The following is a 20,595-nucleotide window of genomic DNA, read 5'->3' as shown; positions in this document are numbered from 1 at the left end:
TTGTCTGAGCTCGGATTCAGCTGCATTTTCAAGGTGTGCAGAGAGTGACCGTGCACTCTCGGCAGCGTCTAAGGCTGGGTGGGAAGGGAAAACCACGAGAACGGGAAAGCAAAACCTCCATAAGCGTGAGAGTCCTCTGTGGAGCAGGCCCCTGAACGGTGTGTACGTGTGCCCAACCCACGGCAGCGACCCTCCCAGCCTCGACTCGCGCGAACACTGGAAATAGCCGTGTTGATGGCGCTTTGAAGTTGAGACTCGGGCTCCGAAGGGGGCTGGTGTCCGAGCCCAAATCCCGCCCGAGGTGCAGCTTCAAAGCACTTTGTCTGCGCAGCTGAAGTTGGCAGAATTCTGGGATGCTTTAAAAGGACAGGAGAGACAAAGCGAAGGCCTCACGGTCGCAGCTGCTGCCATCGCGCAGTGATGCAACGTGGCCATCATGAGAGAGTGGTGCCTTTATCCAGGAGGGTAAAGTTTGACAGAGGGGGACCACAGATAGGGAGGGAAGGAAGCTGGGCGCCAGCCAGCCAGTCTGCCTTAGTCTCCGTCACAGAAGTCGGAGACGGACAGGACCTATTCGCCTGTCCGTCTGTAGCCAGTGCATGACCATTTCGCACAGTGCTTGTTGTCCAGTCCAGCAATTGAGGCTTCCACTGTTTTCTTGGGGGGAAGAGAAGGATTCCCTGTCAAGAAGTCGGTCTGATAATCTTCTCTGCCTTCATGCCATTACCACCAGTTCTGCTGCTGGTTACGCCCCAAATGATCCCTCTCTCTCCTTGATGTTCACGCCCTTCAAATATTTGTAGACTGTTATCATGCATGCCCTTGGCTGACACTCAGCCACGCTACGGTTAACTCTTTCCCTCCCAGGGATCAATCTCTCTGATCAGTTCTGCCCTGCGCTGCTTTGGGCACCTCTCTGGTTTGTCGATATCTGGTTGGTAGCAAGGGGCCCACAGCCAAATGCAGGAGGCCAGGGAGTGGTTGCACCTGTGCTGTACGGGGAGGGACTGTCATGTCTCTCTCCTGCAATAGTGATAGATTAGCTATGGGGCCTGTGACCAGGGGCCCTGGCAGGCGGGACAGGGAAAGCCCCCATGCCTTGATCTCACTCCCTAGCAGAGGAAGCCCCCAGTGCCCCCCCGATCCTCTCTCTGGCAGAAGCATCGGGGGAGCCCCAGCCCCCAGACTCCTGCTGTGGTCCTGGGACTGGAGGAGCTCTCACTGCATGCCATGGCCTCAGGGCTGAGGGAGCTGTCATTCCCCGCTGCAGCGGGGCGTGGCACAGGGACAGAGCTTCTCTGGTGGTGGGGCAGAAAGTAGCAAATAGGATGCGGGGCCGCAGTGGGGGGCAGAATGGGGGGGACCGTGGGTGGAACAGGGGCGAGGTCCAGGGGAAGGAGCAGAAAGGGGTGGGGCCATGGGCAGAGCTGCAGGCAGCGGGAACAGAACCACTGGTGGAAGGGGTAGGGTGGGGAGGGGCCCCCCCATGCTCTGGTCCAGGGCCCCAGGAAACCTTCATCTGCCTCTGTCTGTGATGGCTCCGACTGGCAGGTCTTGGCTGTGATCTGTCCTTGACGGTTTCCGCCATCCTGAATTGTTCCTGGTAGAATGCAGTGCCCTCTCCCTGGCCTGGCAGAGGGAAGCACCCAGGCTCTGGTATAATTCCCTGAGGAGGGGAATGAGCTGATCACTAGCTGAACCAATACCTGGAGGTCCCAGTGCTCCTCTAACTGGAAGATTCTCCTTTAGCTGAAGGGGGTTGAGTCCTCACTTATTACTGCAGAGTCCAGAGGGGCCCATGGAGCAGGATAGGAAGACAGAAGAGTCCTGTGTCTCCACTGTTTAATTTCCTCTTTGGTGTTCAGGTAGCAGAAGGGGGGTGGATGTGTGTGGTTTTTTGGGGGGTGGGTGGGGGCGTGAACGCCACTGCCCCTTCCTGACTGTTACAGCTCTCTAGAGCCCATGGGCTGGATGGCACAGGGCTGTGTGTTGGAGTAGGTTCTGGGCAGCGCCGAGGGTGGGGGGCCGGTCTCGAGCATTTGTTCGACTTCCCTCTGGCTGGGTCCAGGAAGTCTGAGTGTCGGCTTTCCACGGACGTTCGCCCTTTGCGAGCGCAGGCCTCCGAGGGGAGTGGACTCCTAGTGCTGATGCTTGAGGACCTGCTAGAGCGGGAATTCAAGCTGAATGTTTGTCAAATTCAGAGCTCTGGGCTGTGCTCGTAGTTGTGTATTCATCCAGCCAGGGGCCAGGAGTGTTACCACGTGACTTGGGGAATTGACAAGGAGCAGGCTGGAGACGAAATCATTTATTGATTTCCTCATCCCCCAGCCCTGTACTCTTTTACTGAGCCATGAATGAGTCTAGTGACATCCCAGCCACTAAACGGGGGTGAGGTTTGGAGGCAAAACTTGTCAGACAAATAACTTGTGTGACCGATTTATCTGGGGAAAGGGGACTCGTGCAAGTGTTGTGTCTTGGGGAATATTGAGGTGACACTAGGGGTGAAAGTAACAAGGTATGCAGGGCCGGGGTCCAGAGCAGATGTGGGAGGGGGGATCCCTTGGGGGAAGGGCGGGTCCTCGGGCAGAAGGGGCGGGGCCTTTAAATCCGTGGGCCCTTTAAATCGCTGCTGCTGGCCTGGGGCTCTGGCGGGGATTTAAAGGGCCCAGGGGCTCCAGCTGGTGCCAGGAGCCCCGGGCCCTTTAAATTGTTGCCAGAGCCCTGGGGCTCCTGGCCACCGCCATTACCCCAGGGCTCTGGCCGCGATTTAAAGGCCCGAGGCTCTGGCCGCTGCCGGGAGCCCAGGGCCCTTTTAAATTGCCCACCTAGGGAAACTGCTCCCTGCTGGTACGGTCAGCTGTGTACTGGCTCTTATCGGTATACCTTACCGGACCGTACCAGCTTCCTTTCACCTTTGGGTGACACACATGCCAACCTAGGTATGTAGATGCTGTGAGTATGTGAGTAGCTGCTGAGGGGCTGTGCCTCTGTGTCTGGAGAAGGCTGAACCTGTGGCTAAGGGACTCTGGATATCGGGGTGCAATTTGTCTCTCTGCTGCAGATGCTGGATGACCTTGGTCACATCACTTGCTCGCTCCCTGCCTCTGCTCCTCATCTGTACCATGGGGATAATGAGACCCCCCCCTCCAAGGGGTGTTGGAAGTTGCTCTGATATTCTGGTGACAAGAGTCCTTGTAACTAGAGACTAAGTATCTGGCTGTGCTTCGTCTACCTTTATCCCACAAAGCCTGCAAAGGAGCAGCCTGAGACAGGCCCTCTGGCTCTAACATGCGCTAGAGCTGGCCAGTTCCAGTGTACCTGTCTGGCCACGGGAGGGTCACAGCTCCTGTGTATAAGATGAGCGAGGATCTGGCGGAGGCTCTGCTGAACTCTGATGCCAGTTGGTCTAGCCAGAGCCCGTGGCTTGGGAGTCCTCCAGCTCCCCTCCAAGCCTGGGGTGTGTTGGCAGCTGCCCGGGCACATCTGCATGACGAAGCGTCGGGCCCTTCAAAGGGACTTTGTGCAGCGGTTGGTGGAGAGGGGAAGGGGGGGCAGGGGAAATCTCAGCATTACCCGGCGAGTCTGACAGTCTTTTGTGTTTGCTTTGCAGAGCCTGGACGGTGACCAAGCAATTCTCCAGAGAATAAGGAAATATGTGAAAGCCATTCATGTCTCCGGGCTCAGTAAGTTCTGCCTCAGTGGTGGTGGCATGCGCTGGCGGGCGAGGGGCGGCGGTGGGGGTGTGACTGCCCTGAAGGGGGAGGTTTCTGACCAGTAGGTGCTTGCATGGCATCAGATTACAGGCAGCGCTGCAATCATCCTCTGTGATGGACTAGGAGAACCTCCCCCCCATCCCCGGCAGCTTGCTCTGGCGTTAACATGGGCCTGCCCCTGGTTTGCTCATCAGGGCATTTTTGGTAGCTCAGCTGATGCCAAATGCTTCCCTGGCGTACAGGCTGCAGGTTAGGATGTGCAGCTGTATTGCGGCCGCTCCTAGGGGCCCCAGTTGTGGCCCGCTGTGCTAGGTTCTGTACAATCACAAATGCAATCAGGCCATCCGTTTTTCGAGGCGGATCTCCGGCCTCTGGCAAGGGCCTGAACCCGCTGCTGCATGCATCTTCTAACTAGACAGGCACTTCTATGGTTCTCATAGTGTGTCTGACTCCCTCACTGTGCCTGATGAGAGTGCAGAGCTCCTGCAGTTGATCACCTGCTGCGAGATCTGATCTCAACAGTAATTGCAGAGCAGAGGATTATTAGAATCCAGCTGCAATGCTGTACTCCGTGACTACCAGCTGAGTGGAAGAGTGTTTCCACTTAATTTGCTCTAAATAGAGGGAGCGCTGTCTAGTGGTTAAAGCAGTAGAATTGTAATCTGGATATTCTGTGTTCTGCTTCCAAGCTCTGATGTGTCTGACCTCACCCAGGCAACACGCTTCTACTCCCGTGCCTCAGTATCTCCATGTGTCAAATTGGGGAAAATCTCCACCTTGCACAGGGGCATTAAATGATTGAATAAGGCAGAGAGGAAATGAGTAGAAGACATGGGTTTATTGTCTGTTCTGGTAGTGCCTAGGGAGTATCCAAGATTAGGGCCCCATTGTACTAGGATTGGTACAAACCTAGGTTGGAAAACCCAGGTGTCCTGGGCGTCAGCGCTCCATCCTTCCTGAAGGAGGAATGATTTCTCATAGATAATCACCCGTAATAGTTACTATCCAGTGGCACTGGGAGGTGTAATTCTTGGCCAGGTACCAGGCCGGTGAACAAAAGGCCGAGTGGTAGAACTGAGTTGACGGGCCAGTACTTTAACGGAACTTGTGCTTGTTCCCATGTGACAGGAAGGGGGTAGAATGGAGACACTGATTGGTGGATCCTGCGTCCCTTCACGTCTCAATCCCGGCTCCTCCTTTCAAGACTAGAGAGTGCCAGCATTTGCCATCTCTTGTCATGGTGTCTTGAAATGAGAGAGGGCCCTATGCCCAGCTGGCAGGAACGGATTCACCCCAGCTACAGATCTGGGGCAAAGTCCTCCATCCATTTCTGCTCTCGCAAGTTGCTGTCTTGGCTCTGCATTAACTCAGTGCCCATGCTGTACATCCGCTGTTCCCATTTGGCTTTGATACTCTCTTAACAGGCAGGGGAGGAAATGTTCCGCTGACTCTAAAGCATCTTTAAATATTAAAGGCGCGAGTCCGGCTTTTGAATGCTTAGTTGGCTGGAAAGTGCTTTGTAGTGTCTGGTGCTGGGTTCCTGGGCTGGCAGCGTCCGTCGGGCTCGCCCCGGGCAGCAAACAGTGGGAGGCTGGGAAATCAGGTTTGAATTAAACAGCTTTTGCTTTCAAATAAGTCTCCTGGTTTCCTGGCAGTGAGCAGTGAAGCTTTGGAGACTCTCGCTGAGCCAAATCTCCCCCTTCCCCAGAGTTAGCCTTTTCTGCAGAGCCCTCTGCTCACTGATGGGGCAGCGGGGGGGAACCTCTAGGTCAGGAATTAAAGGGAGAGTTGGGTGGGTGGGTCATAGGGCAGCTTCTACAGGAGAGATTGAGGGAACCCCAGAGTGACAGGTTTGGTCACAGAGATCCCCTTGGGACTGTCACCTGACGTGCTGAAATTACCTTTGAGCCCATTTTCCCTGCCAGCCTGGGACTCTAGAACCCTGCCTTGTTGAGCCAGACATGCCAGCCTGCTGCAACCCAGACCCAGGGTCTGGTCCACGCCCCCAAAGCTGCAGACTTTAACTAAAAACAGCTCAGCAGATTACCTGTCTCCAGCACCCAGACACCCAGCTCCCAATGGGATCCAAATCCCAAATAAATCCATTTTACTCTGTATAAAGCTTATACAGGGTACATTTGTAAATTGTTCGCCCTCTATATCACTAATAGAGAGAGATGCACAACTGTTTGCTCCCCCAGGTATTAATCACTTACTCTGGGTTTAGCAATAAAGAAAGTGATTGTATTACATATAAAAAGTAGGATTTAAATGATTTCAAGTAATAACAGCCAGAACAAAGTAAGTCACAAAGCAAAACAAAACAAAACATGCAAGTCTAAGCCTAATACATTAAGAAACTGATTACAGGTAACATCTCACCTTCAGAGATGTGCCAATAAGCTTCTTTCACAGACTAGACTCCTTCCTAGTCTGGGCCCACTCCTTTCCCCTGGTGCAGTCTTTGTTAGATCCAGCTGGCTAGGGGGGAAACGTCACAGTTGCACTTTGCTGGCAGGAGGAGTCTCTTTAGACCTTTTGTCCTGGGTTTCACTGGTGTCCTCTCCTTCCGCCCGCAGCACACGTCGAGAACGAGGAGCAGTACAGCGAATCTCTGGAGAACTTTGGCAACAACCACCTGTCCCAGAACAATCACGAGCTTTCCACCGGCTTCCTGAACCTGGCCGTCTTCACCAGAGAAGTGACCGCGCTCTTCAAGAACTTGGTAAGGAACTGCTGCTCTCAACTTCTGCACCACCTTTCACAGACCCCACCATCTTGGTGACTGGGGAGGAGGCGGTGTGAACAGAGTGATCTACGTGGGCGCTTCCGGCTAAGGAACCAGGAACTAGAGGGAGGGGTGTGATACCAGAGAGAGTGTACAAGGATGGGCGGGAGGGTGTTAGATCTGTGACTTGGGGCAACTTTTCTTTTGGGGACCCAGTGTAGGATGGTGGCCCTTTAGAAGTCTTCTCCTCACTTCCATCATGACACTGGGGTGTGTCTCCTGCCACACCCTGTAGCTGCATCATGATGAAACATCTCTGTGCGATAGCCCGAGGGATATGCTGGGTGGCCTTCCTCTGCCTGTGATGTCAGGGCCTGGTCCCGCTTGGATCATACTGAAACAAGAGATGAGCCCCAAACAGGACACCGGATCCAAACGCCCAACTGGGCTTGGGGGCAGTTCCAGTCCAGAAGCTGAGTCACCGACCCTGACCTGGGGCCCTGAATCCAAGCACTTCACCAAGGCCAGTGAATCTTTCCATTGACTTCCATGGCCTTTGGATTAATCCCTGAAAGCGTAAATGTTGGGGGTAAGGGGATGACGTGAAAGTTCCTGAGTTCTAGGGTGAGGGGGATCTCTCTCTGGGTCTCACTCTGTGGCTCAGACCCCTGGCTGCTCTAAAATCATTTTAAAAATGGGCCAGTTTTGTGTCTCCCCCATAGAGATTGGATGTGCTCCAACGTCACTAAAACCGAGAGGGAAAGCCTCTCATTTCTCAGCTGGTGGCAAAATCTTACTTCCTCTTGTAACCGACAGATCTCGCTGCAGGGAGTCCTGCATCCACCTGTGCCAGGTCATGCATACGACATTTAACGTTAACATGCACATACCTACGGGGTAGGGAGACCTCAGATGCCAGTGCACTTCCCTTAGGGTCTATGTGCGCGCATCCTGTTTGTATGAGTACTTGCTTGGGGTGCGAGGGTAACGTTGATGCATACCACGCACTGGCTTATGTAGCTGCGTGTCCATCTCTGCGTGTCCAGGGGTACTGGCAGGAACGTTGAGTCCATGCAATGATGTGGAGGCAGGTCTACAGACCCAGGGCAAAAGGCGTGAGTGCACGCCTCTTGGACAATACAGGAACAGATCTTGGGCTAGCCTGTGGCACGACCTTTCCGGTATCTGAGCATGTGTGACAATAGGGCATTGTTTGGCAGTGCAAATCTCCTCATGATTTTAGCTTAAGTTGGGCCCAACATCGTACTGCTGAACCCAGGGAAACGATATTAACCAGATACTTTTCTTGGCCATTATTGTCGTTTATAAGCTTTAAAGCCTTCATGGTCCAATTCCCTGTCAGTCTCACATTCATCCTCTTGTGGCCTAGCTGGAGGAAAATCTCCATAACCCTCCCAGCCAATTCTGGGTTCAAGAAAGATCAAGGACACCACTGATGCTGTCGCCTCGTCACCCACTCAATCGAGCAGTGTAGAATTTGTTGAATATCCTCTAGCAGAGGCTTATCTCCTACCCTGGCATGGACTCGGGGCGGGAGGAGGCTGATATCTGTTTCACATCAAAAGCATCAATGATCCTGTTTGCCAAGAAGGGAATCAAAGCCCAGCAAGGCCTGTTGGAAGGAAGGAAGGAGCCCAAGGGAGGGGGGACAACTGGTAGAATATCAACCCAATTAAACATGTGGCGAGTCTTAATGCCAAACTGCTTGAGGCCAAATTAACCTGAAATCTGGTTCCTTCAAGACCTCTCAGTCCCTGCACAGTGGAATCTGTGCTGAGAAGAGACCAGATCCCATGATGCTTTGGAATAACAAGCCCACACCCTGAGGAAGTTGGGTCAGTGAGAAATCCGGATGCAAAGTGGGAAGTGTCTGGTCTCTTGCCCCTGCACCCTGGTTGAAGTCAGTGCGGTTGCAGCTCCCCCTAGATCCTTTAAAGAGAAGATTGAAGCAAAGGCATCCAGTAGCACCGATAGAAAATGGGGGCAAAGAGGAGGAGAAAAAGCTTTGTGAAATGTTCCTCGGTTTTGGGTCAACAGTTCATTTGGCTGGCAATTCTCCACCCACTCCCGGTCCTCAGCGGAGCTCTCCTAAGCAGAGATCTATGAGGAGCTGTCCTGGGAAAGGCGTAGAACTGGTTCCTCGGGTTAACGGGAGGGTTCTGCTGCAGAGCGAGTCTCTCAGCTCAGACACAGGGCACTCCTCGCTCTTCCTGTGCAGGCACCCGCTTCAGGTGTGTGAAATAGACACACAGTGGGACCTTGGTAATTGCTCCCTTCCCCGCTCCCAGTGCTTTTCCAGGCAGATGAATCCCTGCAGGCTGGAGAAGCATATGTGTGAGAGAAAAGCGAGCACCCAGATTAGGTATGAAGGTTACGTGCTGACACCTGGATTCCCTTCAAGAGGGGAGGATGCTGTTCGCTCCTTGTCGTCCCCTGGGCAATCCAAACCCAGTTGCTCAGCAGGCTTCCCTGAGCCTTCCCCTGTTGTGGCTACATGGTTGTGTCCTCCTGCTTTTGTCTGCTGCCAGGTGTGCTATAAATGCTTGGGAGTGGGGGGTGTTGCTTTTCGCCCCTGCAAGAAGGGTGAGCAGCTCCTTGGCACCCTACCCCCTAGTGCATAACACTCTGCAGGAAGGCAGGACCCCTCCGTGGTACCCTGTGCTGTCAGCCTGTGCCAGGAGGGCATTGCTCACTCCAGCTGGCTTGTGCCAGTGCACTGGGGTGGTCCAGGCCTCCTTGGCACATGGGTCCCCCGGGGTAGACTGACTGGGCAGGTGTCAGTGCCCTGATGCCTGGAGTCCTGATCTAATGGTTTAAAATGGTTCTAATCCCATCGTTCCCAGTCACCCCCCCACCCCCAAGACCTCCCCTGTGGGGAAGCACAAAGCAAGAGAGGTTCCCCCATCCTCCCAACAACTGGGGCTGCGATCAGGCAAAGCACCAGGTGTTTCTGCCTGTGGGGAAGGGGATGCTTTTTAAAAATCCCTCCGTTCGTTTCCGGGAGGGGAGAGTGCAGCAGACGCGTAGAGACTTGGGCAGGATCCTGCTTCTGCTGGAGTCTATCGCGAAGCTCCTCTGACTGCGGTGGAGCCGGACTGGCCCCTCTGAAAACCGGTTGCTTGATGAAAGCCAGGTTACAAAACGGGAGTGAGACCTTGAGAGCCACGTACTGGGCGGATGGGGCCATCAACACCCCCATTCTGCCCTTTGCAACACAGTCCTGAGTCCTGACCCCGAGCCCTGGGCTTCCCTCCTCACCTCGACCCACACAGCTCTGGCCATGCTCTTCACTCCCAACCCACAGCCCCCCTGCTATTCTAGCCCTGGGCTCCCCTGCCCCATACAGCTCTGGCCATTCCCTTCACTCCCAACCCGCAGCCCCCCTGCTATTCTAGCCCTGGGCTCCTCCGCCCCCACCCCGACCCACACAGCTCTGGCTATGCCCTTCACTCTCAACCCACAGCCCCCCTGCTATTCTCACCCTGGGCTCCCCCCTCCCACCCAACCCACATAGCTCTGGCCATGCTCCTCACTCCTGACCTGCAGCCCCCTATTCCAGGCCAGAGTGGAGCAGATTAAAGAGAGAAGTGCTGAAATAGGGTCCGGGGAAAGCCGGACTTCTCCTGGGCTCCAACCCAGGCCTGAGCCTACGTGGCACCTGCAGTCATCACAGCAGCTGTGTTCAGAGTTGCCCCCCAAAGCCTCGGAGCACAGGCTATGCTTTGCGTGTGGGTCGCAGCTCAGGCTCCGGTCCCCGGCTGCGTTCCTTGGCCTGGCTGGGCGTGTGCAGGCTTGTAACTTTCAGCAGTAAATCGTGTTTTCTCAGTGCAGTGTATCCCGCTCCTTTCTAGATTCCTGGCAGGGTTTATGCTACCTCCACCCCATGTCTCCCTGTGGTATTTCCTCTTCCCCACTTCATCTTGGAGAGAGACAGATTCCACGGACTCAGTGAGCCAAGGCCTCTGGGTTTGCTTTAACTTTCTCTTTCTGCCAGTGTTTCCCTCTCTCCGCCCATCCAAATCTTGGCCAATAGTCTCCCTCTCTCCCCTGCCCCGAATCCCACTTCATAATGAGGTGTGGTGGCTAGAGTAGGCAGGGACTGGGCATCAGGACACCCGGCTTCCATTCCCGTCTCTGGGAGGGAGAGTGACGTCATAGTTACAGTGCGGGAAGGCTACTCAGGAGACCTGGGTTCTATTCCCCAGCCACGCTGCTGACTCTCTACAAACGTTCTCAACTCATGTTGGCTTTCTGTGCCTCAGTTTCCCTCCAGTACAACATTTGTGTGTCTCCCCAGGTGTCATGAGGGCTAATTAGCCTATGTAAAGTGCTAAATGTCAAAGGGGGGTGGGGAATCAGTGGTGCTATTCCAATGGGCCAGCACAGGCATTGGTGTTGGGGCTGTGGGTAAGAACCGCCCCACCCCGAGTCGTGGATCAGGGCCCCATTGTGATAGGTGCTGTACAAACAGATGCTTCCGGTCCCAAAGAGCTTAAAATCCAGGTTGCGTGAGCATCTCATAAACACTCAGGAGTTCATTCTCCCCCTTGGAAGTAGGGCAGGATTGTGATCCCTGTTTTATAGATGGGGATCTGAGGCACAGGATATTCCAATGGCTTGGCCAAGATCTCACACTGTCTGGGCTGGGACCTAGGAATTCACCCCGGATCTCCTGAGTCCAGAGCTTTAACCACTAGGCAATCCTCCCTCTGCAGCTGAACCTTCCGGCTGGCAGTCAAAACGCAGCATCAAGTGCAGAATATTTGATGGCCTTTTGTGCCTGCCCCCTATCTCTGAGCTTCTGGAGGTTGCTGTCCTCCCGTTCCCCCATCCACACCCCTGGGAAACACCCCATGTGGGACTAGAGCTGTGGTTTCACTTTCCAGCACGGCTGTCTCCCAACTCACGTGAGAGATGCTGGTGAAGGATACACGGGAACCCCAGTGTTGGTTTCACACTGCCCCTATTCCCCGTCCTGTCCCCCGAAACTCTTCTGGCTGCAGGGAGCTGGCGTCCTGTTGGAAACCTACCCGGAGGGACGTTCCAGGTTCCATCCGATACTGGGAAGTGGCTTCTGCAGCCGTGCTGGCAGCTTCTCGCCTTCTTTGCTATAGTATTTAATTCTGTGCTGATCACCGCCGCTGGAGAACTCCTTTGATCGTGGCCTTCAGGGTGGCGTGGGGGTGGGAAGGCTGCTTGAACTAATCACCCACTGATGTGGTTTGTGGTAACAGCCTCACATCTTGCAGCCATTCCCAGCTAATCAGCTACATTTGGCACAAAGTGGGCCCTTCCCTCATCTTAATGGTTAAATCCATGCCAGCTCTCCCAGGTGGCCAGAGCCTGCCTGGCTCTTAACGCTTAGCAGGGATGGGACTTGCCTGACCTCTTAGATCCTGAAGCTGCAGGGTGCTGTGTTGCCTGTGTGTGTCTTGTCCTGGGAGGGGAAGAAGAGGGTTGTTATGCCGTGGTCTGGTAGGGACAGCACTAGATTCAGACTCGGGAGGCCTGGCTCTGCCACTGACCTGCTGTGTGATCTTGGCCGAGCCCCTTTGCTGCTCTGTGCCTCAGTTTCCCCACCTGCCCTTTTGTCAGAACATTTAGATTGTGAGCAATTTGGGCAGGGACTGTCTGTTTCCCACTAAGTGTCTGTGTGCAGCACCCAGCATAACAAAGCCCTGATCTTCATGATGCTGAGAGGCCCCAATTGTAATACAAATATTTCCTTTAAACCCACCGCTGCTGTGATGCCTCCAAAACACGGGTCTAAGGTCAGACCGCTGGTGTGCTGTGAGCACTGCTTATTACACGGATGGTAACTTGCTGTTAACTGGCATTTCTTCCTTGTCTGGCTGCTGTATCCCTCTATTGTCTCTCCTCTTTGACCTGGCTGGTAAGCGCTTCAGGGTGGGGACCTTCTTTTCAATATATGTGTTTGGCATTGCTCTAATCTCTGATTGTGGCCTTCAATCGCTGCTATGATACAAAGAATGAATAGCCCAGAGCAATATTTTCTTGTCTTAGTTGCAGGTTGGCTGCACAGGGAAGTCGTGCAGCCAAAGCCTGGTGGCTAAGCTTTTTAAATACAGCCCACGTACTATCTCAACAAGAGGATGTCCTTCCCCAGGTTGAGATGAAGGGAGCATTGTGCAGTGGGTCCACTAATCTCCAGCTAGAGATTCACCTGGGAACATTTGCGCTCCAGGACCCATCAGCAGGGGCGGTTCCTCTGTAGTCAGTTGCACACACCAACAGGCCCCTACCTAGCTTGAGTACCAGTTTTGTCTCCCATGTTTACCAGGAGTCGCACCCTGCCTGGAACTCTAGAGCACGGGGGCACCTAGTGGGTGAATAAGGTACTGCTGGTAAACCAATTGTCACATGGGTGAAGTGACCGGACAGCCTGTACAGTTAGGGGCTGAGGGGCCCGCACCAGCCACTTTGTAACCACTCCTTGTTTCGCTGGGTTTTCCAGGTGCAGAATCTGAACAATATCGTTTCCTTCCCCCTGGAGAGCCTGCTGAAGGGGCAGCTGAAAGATGGCCGGCTGGTAAGATCCCGCTCAGGGGGTGGGCACTTGATGTGGGAGGCACAAAATGGCAGGGCGGAGCCCAGGAAGGACGGCTTCTGTCCAGCTGCGGTTTAATATTGCTGTGTCCTTGTCTGGGATTGACTCTTGTATGTCCAGTCCCTTGCCAGGAGCGGGTCGTTCCACCTATGGTAGATGGCTCCCCTGTGTTTCCTCCTTGATTGACTGAAGCACCTCTGTGAGGGTCTGCAATGGTTCATACTTCTACCCAGGTGGAGCCCTGCGCTCGGGCAGCCCCCTGAGACCAGCGGGAGACGGGCTCCCCTTGTGAGGATCTCGGGAGATGCCCTGCTGCAGATCTGGGGAGGAAGGAAGGGAAAGCCCTCGACCCTCCTTAGCTCCCCGTCCCCGTGCTGCGACGCACCGTGTAATATGGACAGTTCAGAGCTGCTCCCTGGGGGTGTCGAGCTCCCCAGGATCTCAGGTCGGGCGATGCCCTGGCTACTGTTACTTATTTATTGCCAAAGGCTTTTATGGACCGCTTAGACCCCCCCCTGCAAAAAAGGGGCAGGGTTCCCCTCTCAGCCAAAGCCCTTTTTCTTCCGTGCCTTGGTCACGGCAAGGAGACAGAGCTGCTTAGCAAGTCACACGGCCCATCGGCCACAGCCAGCCCTGCAGCGGGGCACGCGGTGACCAGACCGAAGAGCAGCTCCCTGGCGTTGCGTTAGTAACGGTCTCGTGTGGCTTATACGTGCCCGGCGGTCCCAGCTGAGAATTGGGCCCATTGTGCTGGGTGCTGCACAGACACGGAGTGAGAGACGGGCTCTGCCTCAGAGAGCCGATGGGGTAACTAGAGCAAATGGGGCCCTGGTTTGGTTCGGGGACGCTGAAGCATGGAACCGTTTAAAGCCGGCCAAGGTCACCCAGGGAGCCTACGGCAGAGCAGGGATTGGATGCTAGTCCAGGGCCTCCCCACGAGATGATCCTTCCCCTAAAGCAACCTCTTAACTCTTATCTCTTCTCCTGTTGGGGCCTCTCCCCTGCTAGGGGTGTTACAGGTTCTAGTCCAGTGAAGGGCTGTTGCTCTCTCCTAGTTACAGCTCCTAGCAGGCCCTAGTCTGCTAATACCTGGGGAAGAGGTGACGTGTCTTCCTGTGCCCTGGGAACCTGTCCCCCTCCAACCTGCACTGTGTCACGACAGGCACGGGGTATCCGGGAGGCCAGGCCTGCACTGGCGTTCTCCGGAAGGCAGCTGCAGCCCTCGGGCGAGTTGCAAATGGCCCCTGGGGTCAGGCAGATCTGGGTGCTGTCATGTCTAGCGTCTTGCACACCTGGGTCAAGGGGGTTGGCCTGAGTGTGCAGCAGGGCTGCCCAGAGGGGAGGGAAGTGGGGCAATTTGCCCCAGGCCCCACAGGGGCCCCCATGAGAGTTTTTCAGCGCAACTGGAGCGGGTCCTTCACTCGCTTCAGGGGCCTCGGAAAACTCTCACGGGGCCCGGGCCCCCCGGAGCATCTTCCGCTCCGAGTATTTGGCGGTGCGGGGTCCTTCCACTCCAGGACCTGCCACCGAAGACCCCAGGCCCCCTGAATCCTCTGGACGGTCCTGGTGTGCAGAGCCTTCTCCCTGAGGGGTGCAGGGAGGGGCCTAGGGGAAGAAATAAGGCTGGTGAAACAGTAACCACAACTCCCTCCCCCATCCCCGGCTCTCTGCTCCCATCTCCTTGGCTCTTTCCCAGCTGCGCCCTGAGATAACCAGCCAAATGGGTCCCTCTGGGCTGGGGACTCCGGCTCTTGGGTCTCCTGCAGTGTGAAAAGCTGGTGGTCTCTCAAGAAACCGCTTCTCCCCCGGCCCACCACGGTTTCCCACCCATCCCTGCCTTTGCCTTCCGCTGCTGGCTGGAACTGGCCCCAAGCACCACGACTCTGCAGGGTCCGTCTCTGCCCTGTGATCTGATTAAAGCGTCTCCCTTGGCATAGCAGGGCTTGTGACGTGGCACCGGGAAGCTGATGTGCCACTGTGAGGTGACCCGGTCTGTACCTGGTGGTGGGGCGGGGCTGGGGACCCCATGATCTTCTCCCTCCCCACCCCTTGGGGAAGGTGGCTAAGAATGCCAGGCAGTCTCTTCTTCCACCTGACCGGTGGGGGTGTTGAGCAGAAGGGGCTGTTCCTACCTCTGTCCCCTCTGACCATGGGGTGGAGTGGCCTAGGGGCTGCAATGCTGCTGGGTCTTGCCTCCACATTTATGCTCTGCTAGAGTTGGAAATGTGTGGGGAGCCCAGGACCACAGTGGCAGGGGGACGGCAGGCCGGGATGGAGGTGAATGGATGGGGTTGTGTGTAATGTTGCACTCCGTATGCTTTATAAAAATGTGTTTATAAGTGTGAATATGATGTAACTGGAATATGCTTTATGCAAAAGGTCTCACAGTGGTCATGAAGACCTCCTTGGGACTGTTACCTCATGTGCTAAATTTACCTCTGAGCCCATTTTCCCTGCCAGCTTGGGATTCCAGAACCCTGCCTTGTTGATCTAGACACGCTAGCCTGCTGCAACACAGACCCAGGGTCTGAACCACGCCCTCAAAGCTGCAGACTTTAACTAAAAAGTGCTCAGCAGGTTACCTGCCTCCAGCACCCAGACACCCAGCTCCCAATGGGATCCAAACCCCAAATAAATCCATTTTACTCTGTATAAAGCTTATACAGGGTAAACTCATAAACTGCCAGTATAAAAAGTAGGATTTAAGTGGTTTCAAGTAATAACAGACAGAAGAAAGTTACCAAGCAAAATAAAACACAATATGCAAGTCTAAGCCTAATACGTTAAAACAACAAGGAGTCCGGCGGCACCTTACAGACTAACAGATTTATTTGGCCATAAGCTCTCGTGGGTAAAAAACCCACTTCTTCAGAGGTGACCCTCTGATACCTAATACATTAAAAAACTGATTACAGGTAATATCTCCCCCTCGAAGATGTTCCAATAAGCTTCTTTCACGGACTAGACGCCTTCCTAGTGTGGGCCCACTCCTTTCCCCAGTGCAGTCCTTGTTAATTCCAGCAGGCATCTTAGGTGAAAAGCAGGGGCTTTCTCATGACTGGGACCCCCTTTGTTCTATTCTACTCCCTTTTATATCTTTGGCACAAGGCAGGAATCTTTTGTGTCTCTGGGTTTCCACCCCTCCTCCTAAAAAGCACCAGGTTTAAGATGGATTCCAGTATCATGTGACATGCTCACATCAGGTGACCTGCTCCATTCTTCCAGGGCTGGCTGGTATGTTCACAGGAAGGCCTACAAGTAAATAAATCATTTCCAACCAATTGTCCTAGTCAATGGCAGCCATCAAGATTCCAAACCACCATTAATGGCCCACACTTTGCATAATTGCAATAGGGCCTCAGAGTTATATTTCATATTTCTAGTTTCAGATACCAGAAAGATAGGTTCCTACCAGTAGGATGACCACACTCAGTAGATTATAAGCTTTGTAGTGATACCTTACAAGAGACCTTTTGCATCAAGCATATTCCAGTTGCATCATATTCACACTTATAAACAGACTTTTCTAAAGCGTATGGAAGTGCAACGTCACACTGTGTGTAGAGCCTAACCCAAGAATAGCAAAAGATGCTCCAGTGTTGTCCAGCCGTGCTCTGCATTGGCGGGATGGGAAGGGAGCCCTGCTCTGTGCCAAGTAGAATCGGTTCTGGACTTCGCTAACTGCTGCTCTGTGTCGCAGGATTCCAAGAAGCAGATTGAGAAGGCCTGGAAGGATTATGAGACCAAAGTGTAAGTCGTGCCATTGCCTCTGGCAGGAACAGGCTGATCCTCCTCCTCTAAACAAAGGGGTTTTGTGTGGGGGCTGCAGCTTGGGAAGTGGCTGGGCCCTGGCAGCGAACGAGGTTACTGGCTGTAAATTGTGCACTCTCGACCAGCCGGGCTCCTGCGTAAGTCACTGGTTAATGCCATCTGGGTGTTCAGCATGAAAAGGAGATTGGGGGAATCTCCTGGCTCCTTCAGCCCCTCCTAGCAGGAGGCGCTGTAGAGAATGATCCTGCATCTTGGCAGGGGGGTTAGACTAGATGACCCTTGCGGTCCCTTCTAACCCCATGGTTCTATGATAGGGCTGTATGGACAGGTGCGGAAACGTTGGCGGGGAGGTGGGAAGCTCTGAGTTCTGCCTTTCCCAGTGGGTGCCTCTCCCGATTGGGCCTTGCCAACCAGAATTATGGAGTAATTCAAGTGGACAGGAGGTCGGATCTGTCTTAACTCTTGCTGTCCTGCCTCCCCAGAGCAAAGATCGAAAAGGAGAAGGAGCGAGCCCGGCTAGCAGGAGTCATCCAGGCGGAGCCATCTCCAGGGGAAATCGCTGAGGAGATGCAGAAGGAGCGCCGGATGTTCCAGCTTCAGATGTGCGAGGTGATGGGCCTTTCTGTGCCAGAGAACAGAGCTGAGGAGAGTGGTAGGGCCTGGAGCAGCCGTGGGTGCTTTTATCTGGAGAAGCTGTATTGAGGCTCTCTACCCTCCTGGGGTCCCCGTGGTATATGATCCCTTTGCGCACAGTAATGAACGTCACGGCCTTGTCAGGAAGGGAAGGATTCATTCAGATGGGGAGTTGAGGCATGCAGAAAGACTTGCCCAGGGTCTCACTCAGGGAGTCTGTGGCAGGAGGACAGGGTTTAATTCCTGGCTCTGAGTTCCAGTCCGGTGCCTTAATCACTGGGCCATCCTTGCTTAGCTCTAGCCAGGGCACTTTCTGGTGGAAGAACCTAGTGATCTGTAGAAAACAATCAAAGCAGATGAAGAAGCAAATGGGCCGTTGGTTATCCTACCCAACAGCCATCGTTGCTCAGATACTTCAGGGATAGGTGGTAGAGAAATATGCCAAGGGATCAACTCCTGCATGTCAGGGTGTGTGGGGCAAGGAGGGCGTAAGCCCAGGTCTCTTAGAACCAGGATAGACTCGTCTGCCTTGCCCCGTTCATCCGCAACAGCTGCTCCACCCCCTAGCGCACTGCTAGCCTGCGCCTCTCGATCTGCCACCCTCGCTAGGCCTTGTGCCCTCCCTGCCTTGCCTGTAGCCAGGCCACTGGCTCTAATTCGTGTCCCTTCCCTGGTTCCCAGCCATGGGGACCTGGCAGCAGGGAGGGCTAGGAAAACAGGCCAGGGGCATGAATGGGCAGGTTCCCATCTCTCCTTCCTCTCAGCCATCAGCCCTGCTGCTGGGGTCTCCCTCCCCCCCACCTCCACCTCCTTGGCCTAAATGCCAGAGCATCCCACCCTGGCCATGGGTTGGGGAGCCTCACGGCTTCCCGTCTGAGCATGGAGCCCCTGGGCCGTGGCCTGGCCTGCCCTGGGCCAGTGCAATGCTGCCTCTCGACTGGCTCCCAGCTTGAGCAGGGTTAGGATCAGCAGGAGCTGGGGAGGTGTGTGGAGATGGAGGGGAGAAACAGGGTGGGATATTGCTCATAGCGGGGCCTTACTCACTCTCTCCAACATGCGACACTTCCCCCTTCAGCTGCCCCTCTCCCCGCCCCCCAGTGGTCTCCAGCCAGCGCTAGGAACCTGCCCTGACCTTCCGCTGTTTAACCCCTTTAGAGCTGGTGTGTGTCTCGAGGGTTAATGCCAGCCCCGTCTCACTCTGGGCAGGGCCGGCTCCAGGAACCAGCTTAGCAACTAGGTGCTTGGGGCAGCCACTCGGGAGAGTGGCCACTCCGCTATTCAGTGGCAATTCGGCAGAGGGTCCCTCACTGCCGCTTGGAGCTAAGGACCTTCCACTGAATTGCCGCAAATCGTGATCGCGAATTTTTGTTTGTTTGTTTGTTTGTTTTTTGGCTGCTTGGGGCATCAAAACCCCTGGAGCCGGCCCTGGCTCTGGGTGCAGAGTGCCAGCTCCGCTTGAGTGGCTATCATTGCCTTTACCTTGCAAAGCCCATCGCAAGCTGAGTTGCTTCCCGTTCGCTTTGTCTCACAGCAGGGACTGTTTACAAGGGGGGAGAAAAAAAATCTCGTTGGGGACAGACCCTCCCCAGAACCCTGGGCCAGGTGTTGGACTGTGTCTCTTTTCGTGTCCCTGGGGAAGATGTCCTGTGTAGCCATAGCCAGCAGGCTGTGTCCCAGCCATTCGGGTATCTGCAGAACTGGAGTTCGTGCTGTGACCAGCTAGCTTGGCATCTCAGGAGCCGCTCGCCCGGCCCTGGGCCATGTGTGAAGTTTGCCCAAATGCAGTTGTGCCCTATTTTGGGGGGCATGTGTGGCTCGGTCGTTTTGCATGTCCTGGCCAGTCTGAGAGAAACCAGAAATCGGGTGAGAGCGAGAGCTTCCTGCTCCAGCTGGGGTGGAAGAGCCAGGGGAAATCCCAGGAGTGATGTACCAAGAGGGAAGGATTTCAGCCTTGTGCAATAACACATTACACATCTGCATTGCCTTTTATCGGTGTTAGAAGCAAACGATAGTCAGTCAAGTCTCAAACCAGCCCTGCCAGCTAGGCGATTGTGATTATCCCAGTCTAACAGCTGAGCAAAGGAACCCAGGATTCCTGCTGCCAACCCTCCCCCCCGCCCCCCCCGGCTTTAAGTACTAGTCAGTATTGCCCTCCTGGAAACAAGAAAGGAACCCAGGAGTCCTGACTTCCCCATCCCTGCTGCAACCACTAGAGCCATGCCCCTCCTAGCACTGGGAGTAGCGCAGAGGAGTGCTGCCTCTCCCATCCCTCCCCGATCCACTAGACAACGTCCTCGCAGAGGACAGGCCTGAAGAAAACTGCAGCTGGGAGAATGGTCCATGGTTAGCGTTTGCACCTGGAGTGGGTCCCCAAGGACCTTCAGCTGCCGTAGTCAGAACTGAGTGTCAGGCTGCGGCTGCAGAGAGGGCTGCCCAGATGGGGCCAGATCCTGGCAGGGCTGGAGAGTGGAGGGGAGGATCCCACGAGCTGCTTGCCTTCCTTGTTGTGGTTTTGGGCTACGTGGACGGGCTGGAGCTCTGGGGGGTGAGCCAGGGACTGAGTCATCCCTTTGAATAGCTTCACTGTTAAATAAATAACAGCACATGGAAACACTCAGTGATCGCAGCGCGACCATAGGGAGGGGCTCTGTTCCAGGGCCTGCAGAGGAAAAAGAGAGAAGATGCAAACATGGGATCTTGAGTGTGTTCCCCTTGTACCTGCTGTGCTACATTAGGGCTATTTGATTTCGCCCTTGGCTCTGTCCCTGGGCAGGTTTATGTTCCCCTCAGCTCTGTAGATCAGTCTATCTCTTACCCTTGGGAGCACCAAATCCCCCCATGTAGTCCAAGGAATCACCACCGCTGGTTAGCTGTACGGGGTCTATGACACCCAGCCGGGAAGTCCCCATTCCAGTCTGAACTTCTACATGGCTTTTCTGGCCAGTTATTTATAAGCCAACGAGGCCAAACTTTCCAGTGTTGGGCCCCAGTTTGCTCGGGGAGTGGATTGAGAGCGCTGGGCCGGGATCCATGGAACCCGTACCCTTCACCAGGCTCCTGCTTTCATCAAAGAATTCATTTAACCTCACAAGGCAGGGAAGTATCATTTCTGCTTTGTGGAGAGGAGAACTGAGGCACAGAGAGATGCTGTGATTTGCCCA

General features: G+C 54.7%; 1 protein-coding gene across 2 annotated transcripts in view; it reads left to right on the top strand.

The window, feature by feature from the left end:
• Positions 1-20,595, top strand: part of ASAP3 (ArfGAP with SH3 domain, ankyrin repeat and PH domain 3) — a 67,541-nt gene that overhangs the window by 12,934 nt on the left and 34,012 nt on the right. For both annotated transcript variants that reach the window (XM_050932508.1, XM_050932507.1), the window contains exons 2-6: positions 3,611-3,683; positions 6,293-6,438; positions 12,938-13,012; positions 16,731-16,780; positions 17,284-17,410. In XM_050932508.1, coding sequence (XP_050788465.1) covers positions 3,611-3,683; positions 6,293-6,438; positions 12,938-13,012; positions 16,731-16,780; positions 17,284-17,410 — 471 coding nt within the window. The remainder of the gene's footprint in view (positions 1-3,610; positions 3,684-6,292; positions 6,439-12,937; positions 13,013-16,730; positions 16,781-17,283; positions 17,411-20,595) is intronic.

The sequence above is a fragment of the Gopherus flavomarginatus genome, chromosome 22, assembly GCF_025201925.1.
Source record: "Gopherus flavomarginatus isolate rGopFla2 chromosome 22, rGopFla2.mat.asm, whole genome shotgun sequence".
Lineage (NCBI taxonomy): Eukaryota > Metazoa > Chordata > Testudines > Testudinidae > Gopherus > Gopherus flavomarginatus.
Note: the sequence above shows the minus strand (reverse complement) of the source record. Positions and strands in the feature narration are given on the sequence as shown.